The sequence below is a fragment of the Poeciliopsis prolifica genome, unplaced genomic scaffold (assembly GCF_027474105.1).
Source record: "Poeciliopsis prolifica strain line A6 unplaced genomic scaffold, Auburn_PproV2 SCAFFOLD044, whole genome shotgun sequence".
In the NCBI taxonomy this organism is placed as follows: Eukaryota; Metazoa; Chordata; class Actinopteri; order Cyprinodontiformes; family Poeciliidae; genus Poeciliopsis; species Poeciliopsis prolifica.
Genome location: NW_026562419.1, coordinates 3,303,549 through 3,312,708, shown reverse-complemented (window position 1 = coordinate 3,312,708; position 9,160 = coordinate 3,303,549). Strand labels below are relative to the sequence as shown.

Genomic DNA, 9,160 nt, shown 5'->3' with positions numbered 1-9,160 from the left:
TGAGTGTTCTGCCATGTTGTAGTTCTAACCTTCAGGAATGTGTAGTTCTAAAGAAGAGGTCAATTGTCATGTCAGTGTGACACACAAGGAGAGGGTTAATTCTAAGTGCTTGAAGAAGTTAGTTAGCCTGAGAGAAATATTCAAGGCTTTATTTCGAAATTTTTATTAAGCTTAATTTAAAATTGCCAAACTAATCATGTCTGTAACAGTGGTTGCTTACAATCAGTTATAAAAAGCCCAAACACAATGTAATTCTAAAGGCCAGCTCATTCCTCCTCAGCAGTAACTGACAATTCCGCCATGATGTAGTTCTGACAATCAGCTCTGACCTCTTTTGTAGGCACTGAGTGTTCCGCCATGTTGTAGTTCTGACAATCAGCTCTGACTCTTTTGTAGGCACTGAGTGTTCCGCCATGTTGTAGTTCTAACCTTCAGGAATTGTAGTTCTAAAGAGGAGGTCAACTGTCATGTCAGTGTGACACACAAGGAGAGACTTAATTCTAAATGCTTGAAGATGTTAGTTTTTCTGATAGGCCTGAGAGAAATATTCAATTTTTTATTTTGAAATTTTCATTAAGCTTCATTTTAATGTCCAAAATAATCCAAAGTTTAACAGTGGTTTTGTTAAAAAAGTCACATAATGCCCAAGAGAGCAATTACGTGATATAAAAGAATCTCAGGGCTTTTATTTTGAAATTTTCATTAATCTTAATTTAAAATGTCCACACACATACTGTGTGTAAACAATGGTTGCTTAAATCAGTTATAAAAAGCTCAAACACAATGTAATTCTAAAGGCCAGCTCATTCTCCTCAGTAGTAAAACTGACAGTTCCGCCATGTTGTAGTTCTGACAATCAGCTCTGACTCTTTTGTAGGCACTGAGTGTTCCGCCATGTTGTAGTTCTAACCTTCAGGAATTGTAGTTCTAAAGAGGTCAACAGTCATGTGTGTGAGGCAGAGACAGATTTCTATCTTTGTGAGACAGCTCAGTCAGTTATAATGGAAAAAGCAGCCCGAACAACTCCTTGCCGTTCGGAAACCGTGATACGTATCGGAAAACCGTTTGAAGCGTATGAGAGAGCTATTTTTTGTCTCCGATAGTCCTGCAAATCATATCTGTAGCTCATTCATAGAATTACAGCGATGAGAGAAAAATGGTGTGCGCTGAGGTCTGAAATTTTCCAGAAAAGTATGAAAATATATGGTGGAGAGCGTCAGTTAGGCTGGAACTGATTTGCTCTAAAGCACCTTGACAGAAAACCGTAAGCCCTAGAAAAATTTTGAAAACATTTTACCGGAGCAAACATTCGTATCGAGTCATGACCGGGTTTGAGACCGATTGCACGATATTTGTGGGCGTGGCGGCGATTTCAAAATTTATTTGGGGTCAGAAATTCACTTCATTTTTCACTCTAGCGGAGCGGCAGTTGGTGGCAGTTATGCTCTGCGTTTCGGCAGTTGAAATTTCGCTCGTTTTTCGCTTTTACGTCGCCGTCGTAACGCCGATTCCCCATAAAAGTAATAGCTCCAATGCCGGGAACGAGCCGCACGTTTTGATACCACTTTTGTGGGTGGGCTCGCAGCGGTGCGAGTCGCATTCGGTCTACGGAGAATATTATAATAATAATAATAAAGAGACATTCTATTGGGTGAAGATTAATAGGTGCCTGCCATGCAATGCATGGAGGCAGTGACTGACTTGCTTCGCAAGTCAGTCACTGCTCTCCTTATGCATTGCTATGGGCAGGCCCCAATAATAATAATAAAGAGGCGTTTCTATTGGGTGTAGATTAATAGGTGCCTGCCATGCAATGCATGGAGGCAGTGACTGACTTGCTTCGCAAGTCAGTCACTGCTCTCCTTATGCATTGCTATGGGCAGGCCCCAATAATAAAGAGGCGTTCTATTGGGTGAAGATTAATAGGTTGCCTGCCATGCAATGCATGGAGGCAGTGACTGACTTGCTTCGCAAGTCAGTCACTGCTCTCCTTATGCATTGCTATGGGCAGGCCCCAATAATGAGATACTATCTCAAAATAATGCGTAGTATCTCAAAATAATGAGATACTATCTCAATATAATGAGATAGTATCTCATATAATGAGATAGTATCTCAATATAATGAGATACTATCTCAATATAATGAGATAGTATCTCAAAATAATGAGATAGTATCTCAATATAATGAGATAGTATCTCAAAATAATGAGATAGTTTCTCAATATAATGAGATAGTATCTCAATATAATGAGATAGTATCTCAAAATAATGAGATACTATCTCAAAATAATGAGATAGTATCTCAAAATAATGAGATAGTATCTCAATATAATGAGATAGGAGACTGTGGAGGTTGAACCCCTTTCGAATTGGTTCAGTCCACCTGGACCGATTTGACGGTACCATCGGTCGCTGCCGCCTGGAATCACCTAGCTAAATGTAGCTATTTACAACGGTAAGAATTGTGGTTTTGTTAATTTAAATTAAGTCTGCAATATAGCTAGCATAGTATAAAGTAATCAATTTGTTATACTGACGACGGTAGCTAATTTGAAGATATCAAAATTAGCTACCGGTTTCTGTTTCTTCACTTCGTCAGTGCACAACTGACTTTTCGTTGATTGTAGTTAATATCTGAGGATTACGTGGTACGTTTATTTGCTGTAATGATACATGTTCAGTCTACCACAAAGTGTAATAACTGGTGAGTAGTTCCTAGATGCTGCATCACGCTCCCAAACCATTGCGACGCCAAAACGATACCTCTAGCCTATGTATTTTTTTAAGTTAAACTAAAATATGTCGTGGCATTTTATGTCACGTACTCTGTCAGAATCTCTCTCTTTTATTAAATTTTAAATACTTTATGTACCTGGTCCCCAAGCAAATAAATAAATAATAAATAATTGTTTTGTCTGTTTGCAAATCAATTTCTTTGATTTAATCAGTAAGTTCAAGTAACAACACAAACATTATGTGCTTGGTTTTGTACAGTGCAGGTTGTTTCAGAAAGAGAAGAGTGGATGGTGTGCACCAGCTGGATTTTCACAAGCCTTAACTCATCACACAAGCGGTAATAAGTGACTTCTCTGCTATAGTGTGTTTCTCCAGTTCTCCATTGAAAGACCTTTATGCTCCTCAGACAGCTTCATTTTATGTTTTCTTTCCTTTTCTACTGCTAAAGACATTGTCAGTATGGAACGGTACAGTTCTTTGTTATTACCAATAAATTTTTCTTATCTTTTCTGTGAATTTAAAGAGGTTTCTCAAGATGTGTCCATTTAAACCACTGTATATGCATAAATTTGTGTAATTACACAAATAAAATAACTGTGGTAATAGTTATTATAAAACAAAAGTTTAAAAAGATGCATTCCATTTTCTGTTCACCCTTGTTCCTATTGGGTTGGGAGTTGCTGCTGCCTCTCCAGCTTCGTTCCAGGCGAGAGGTGGGGTCACCTGGACAGGTTGCCAGTCTGTCACAGGGCAACATAGAAACAAACAGGACAAACAACCATGCACACACACACACTCACACCTAGGAGAATTTGGAAAGACCAATTACCCTGACAGTCATGTTTTTGGACAGCGGGAGGAAGCTGGAGTACCCGGGGAGAACCCACCATGCACAGGGAGAACATGCAAACTCCGTGCAGAAAAGACCCCGGGCAGGGAATCGAACCTATGACCTTCTTGCTGCAAGGCAACAGTGCTAGTAACTGCACCACTGTGCAGGCCCCCTAGTAAAATCATTTCACAAAAAAATAAATAAATTGCGCTTAAGGAATTATGAATGTCCCTGCCCGGGGTCTTTCTGCATGGAGCCTGCATGTTCTGTGCATGTGTGGGTTCTCTCCGGGTTCTCCAGCTTCCTCCCACAGTCCAAAAACATGACTGTCAGGGTAATTGGTCTTTCCAAATCTCCCTAGGTGTGAGTGTGTGTGTGCATAATTGTTTGTCCTGTCTTTCTCTGTGTTGCCATGTGACAGACTGGCAACCTGTCCAGGGTGACCCCGCCTCTCGCCCAGAACGCAGCTAGAGATAGCACCAGCACCTCCCAACCGCACTAGGGACAATGGTGTTAGAAAATGGATGGATAAATGGCATTATGAATTATAATTAATTTTCAGGAAAATTATAATTTGTATATGACTTGCTTTACATTTTATTGGAAACATGATGGTCTTGTGTATCTTCACCTTCCAGTGTATGATCACAGAATGGATGACCTGAGTGATTTCCTGAGACAAAGAAATATTCCTGAGGAAACTATTGAGACCATGCTGAGAGAGAAGGTACAAGCTAAAAAATAAATCAGTATTTCAAAACTACAGTTTGTTAAGGCATGTGTCTAGCAATGTTATATAATTGAATTCAAATAATTTGCATGCAATTCTAGTTCCATAAGTTTTAAAATAAATTATTTTTTATCTTCTTGTTTAGATTGATAGCAGTGTCATCCAACTCATGACAGATGAAGAGCTAAAGAGTTATTTGCCATCATATGGAGACCGCATCGCCCTATTAGGATACTGTAAAAGGAAGGAAACTGGTCCCCCAACAGTCGCAAATCAAAACTGTTTGAGCGCCTGAAATCAAAGCTGGGTAAAAGGAAAACTGCTCATCAAGATGGTTGTGGTCTGGAAAAAGAAGAGCCATCTGAAACAAACGTTAAGAAGAATGCTCTGAAGTCAAAGAGAAAAATAGAAATAGGCTGGCTGCTTTATGATGAAGACCAACAGGCTTTTAAACAAGTAAGAGCAAGAAGAGGTGGTGGAACAAGGAAGGTTGATGTTTCAAAGGATGCTAAAAAAAGTGAGATAATCCAAATAGCTGTTGGCATTTTCTTTCCAAATGGAAGAAATAGAGAAGGGTCCATAGCAGATTTTGAAATAGATCTGAAAGATTATCAGGAAGTGGCAGTTGATGACAAAATCACTGTTGGACAAATGTTTCATGTTACAAAACTGACTATTCTCAGGTTTTACCTGACCACCCATAAAAAGAAGGCTAACCAGTCAGTCAGTCAAGATGAAGTTTTGCCTTCACCATTGTTTCAGGATCAAGCCCAGTTCTGTGAGTCGGCCCTCTTCTTCATCTGCTGTTAATGTTGCAATGACCAGCCAATCCACAATGTCCACAGAAGTAACTCCTGACTTTCTATTTATTGGAAACATAACAAATCATGACAATATAAACTTTTCACTTCAGTCTACAGAGCTTAGGGAGGAGGATTTGGATAGCAGTGGCATAGTGTTTCTAGGACCATTTTCTGACAGTGAGCCACAGATTTTGGACGATACTTTGCCAATATCCCCTCAATCCACATCATCTGCCAAAGCAGTGAAGGAGACACTGATAGTTCACAGAGGACAGGTACTTCCTGAGCTCATAGCACATTTCTGTGATGACAGACTTTTAGATAGAGACTTCAAAATCCAGCTAGTACTGCCAGATGGAACTCCTGAGATGGGATATGATGACGGAGGAGTCGTCAGAGACTGTCTTTCTGAATTCTGGAAAGAATTCTATGACCAATGTACTACAGGAAACACTTACAGAGTGCCTTTTCTGAGACATGATTATGGACAGAGCCAGTGGGAGAGTGTAGGCCGAATAATTGTTTTTGGATGGACAAGAGAGAAATATCTTCCTATGAAGATTGCACCTGTCATACTAGAGCAAGCAGCCTTTGGACAGGTAAAAAGTGATGTAGTGGAGAATTTCCTTAAGTGCATGCCTGAATCTGAGCGCTTTGTGTTTCAGTCATGGCAGTCAGACTTCAGCAGTGTTGACCAAGAGGAATTGATAGAGATTCTTGATAACTACAGTTGCAGACGAATGCCAACTGCCAGCAACGTAAATGAAATCCTCCAGGAGCTTGCACACAAAACACTTGTCCAAGAGCCTGCTTATGTTATTGAACAGTGGGCCAAAACACTCAGTAACACTGGGAACAGCTTCCAGGATCTTTCTTCAGTGTATGAAAACTTACAACCAAATGCAAGAAAAGTTTTGAAGTCCATTGTCTTTCCTCAGGAAATGAGTGGTCATCAGAAGGACATTCAAAAGTATGTTAGCACATATCAGGAACGCAGATTTGCAGCATCTGTCCTTGTTTCTAAGGTTCTGCACAGGTTCAGACCTGTTCTTGAATAAGAAAATTCTTATTGATTTTACAAAGATTCAAGGGTTTCTCAGAAGACCTGTGGCTCACACATGTAGCTGTGTCCTCGAGCTGTCAATCTATTATGATAGCTATCCAGATTTCAGTGCTGAAATGAACAAGGTTTTGGACTCTAATGTATGGGTCATGGACATTATTTAAAGATTTTAAAGTGATGGAGGGAGAAAAAAAAAAGAGATTAAGGTGGCTATTTAAAGTAACAAAGTTGCCTATCAAAATCTAAGTAGATGTTTTCCCCCAAAATTCCTTATCAGAATTTAAGGTTTTACAGATAACAATTTACCAGGGTGATGTTACCATTCCCAAATTTCTACAGATGTTATAAAAAGGGATCACTTATTTGTGAGAGGTGAATGTTTGTTTGTGCAGCACAGCTGTTGGTTTGTTTAGGGTAGATTGTCAAAACTCTACCATATATGCACAAGTTCTGCAAATTCAGATCTGTTAACTGTCAGTGGAATGTCAAAATAATGGATTTTTCTTTGTTGAAAGAATACAAAATAAATATATTTTGAATAAAGTGTAGGGTCTGTTTATATTTTGCTGTTGCACTGTAAACATATTTATTGGCCATAATACTGAAAAACATATATACGGTACAGACCAAAAATTTGGACACAACCTGCAAGAAAGCTCATTTACTAACCTGACAGGTCACACCTGTGAGGTGAAAACCATTTCAGGTGATGACCTCTTGAAGCTTATCAAGAGGTCGTCTGTGATTACTGTGATTTGCATTAATCATATTTACCTTTTGCAGTAATCACAGCAAAAGGTTGCTACTTTTGAAGAAACTACAATATAAGGCGCATTTTCAGTTGGTTTACACTTTTTTGGTTTAGTACACGTGTCAAACTCAAGGCCCGGGGGCCAAATCCGGCCCGCCGTAGCTTTTTATGTGGCCCTCCACAGACTACACTAAACACTAAGTGTGATTAAATATAATATTATCAATCCTATCAATGCAGTTTTTTATCTGTTACTGCCAATTTATATCAACCAATCCCTCCAATTTCTTGAGTATTTAGTTGATGTATGATTATAGTCCATGATTTATACAGCGAGTGAATAAACAGTCACATTTATTATAAGTTCCTGAAGGGAAATCTTCAATAATATTATGTAATTTTAAGAATTCATTGACATATTAACCGTTTGTGAACAGGTTTTATCAACTCATTCTGGCACAACCAGCCCTTTAAGAGCCTTCGTGATCTTGATTTGGCCCAAAACGAAAATGAGTTTGACACACCTGGTTTAGTCCATATTTCCACGTGTTAATTCATAGTTTGATGCCTTCAGTGTGAATCTACAATGTCAATAGTCATGAAAATAAAGGAAACTCATTGAATGAAAAGGTGAGTCCAAACTTTTGGTCTGTACTGTATGTCAAGAGTAATGACAACATTTGTACTCTTATCGAATTAATACGAACTGCAAACAATCATGTTGGTAGGAAAATTGTCACAAATGGTTATCTGTTAGTAATAACATGATTAAAACATTGCCTTGTACATATAACACTTTCCCCGACTAAGTAAGGGTAAGAAAACAGAAAACCTGCAAATGCTGCCACTATTTAGTGCTGTTTTGAAGAAGAGGCTTGTATTTTTGCAACAATAAAGAAGATTTAATACATAGAAATTAGTAGATTGACCTTGAACTCAATGTTGAAGGAAACTAAAATGTATTAGTGTTTTTAAATAAACCATAGAAACAAATTGTAACTCATTCATGCATTTAAGTTTACAATCGCAATGTTTACACAGGACATACTGACATAATATCTGACTTGTTAACCTGGGCGATTTAGAGAAACTATTCCCTCAGCCCATCACTGATCATTTGGCGGAGTCTTACATAAAGATTAGTAATTTCATATACATCATCTGTCATTACCAGTCTGTGCTCTGTCATGAGTTCAGTGCATAAGTGAAATACATCGACATCACAGGGAAAGTCCTTGAAATGACATTCTTCTACACATATTTCCAGCTTTGTTAGATTAGCAGACTGTAAAAAGTTTGGAACCCCATACAGGTTGGGAAGACCAGGCATTAATGTGGGACGACCAGGAGGAGCCCGAGGATCATTTGTAGATCGTATTCGATGGTCATTCCATGTATGGACAACTTCATCCAGCTCCATCTGTATGATAAAAAATGAAAAAAATAAAATAAAATAGTTGTTAAAAAAAATTCATGCTTCTGTATTATTTGTAACTTATTTCAATTTGTGTGCTAAAGTAAGAAGTAAATTTATAGTACCTGTATTGTTTGTAAGAAGCAAAACTGGATCAGTGATTTTGTCCAGAAAACTGTCAACAAAATAGCCCAGCTTTAAGCTGGTCGAAATGTTCCATCCAAAACTGGGTACATTCACTTCTTAAAGTGCACCACCATCGCTCTATCCTTTGATTTCCTGTACTCGGACCGAGAATAACAGTCAAAACCATTTTCATTCTCGGTGTGCAGAAATCTTTGCATTGCTGCCACATAAGTGTTCTCTGTGCCATGATCCATTCGTATCTTTTGAGGAAATCCATTATACTCCATCACAGCGTCAATGAAATAGCAATAATGTGAGGATCACTATTAGTCTTATATGCTTCGAGCCAGATCATTTTCCTTGAAAAGCCATCTATGCATCCATTAATACATATCCCATAAGGCTTTAATTTATCGTACCCATCGATGTGCCAGACATAGTTTGGTCCCCGACTGACATATAAGCGTCGTCTCAAGCAATTTTTTGCACGCAGGTCAACCCCGTTGGGATCCAATAGGCGCATCAAAAGACGTACTGTTTCTCTGTCTGTGACTATGCCAGCCATCCAACATTTCTGGTGCATCCACCTGTAGCCGTGCTGTCTCCCAGATCCTTGTAGTTGATGCTCTATAAAAGAGGCCACTTCTGCAACATCTGTCTTATTTTTTCTACGCCAAAGGCGCTTCTTTTGCAGTCTTCTCTC

The 9,160-nt window shown here is 38.7% G+C and overlaps 1 protein-coding gene across 1 annotated transcript; it reads left to right on the top strand.

Annotated features, from left to right (window-relative positions):
• Positions 1–5,107: 5,107 nt before the first annotated feature.
• LOC129376511 (uncharacterized) lies at positions 5,108–6,161 on the top strand. Its single transcript, XM_055056120.1, has 2 exons — positions 5,108–5,702; positions 5,769–6,161. The coding sequence occupies exons 1-2, from the start codon at positions 5,118–5,120 to the stop codon at positions 6,159–6,161; spliced, it is 978 nt and encodes a 325-aa protein (XP_054912095.1). The 5' UTR covers positions 5,108–5,117.
• The last annotated feature ends 2,999 nt before the right edge of the window (positions 6,162–9,160 follow it).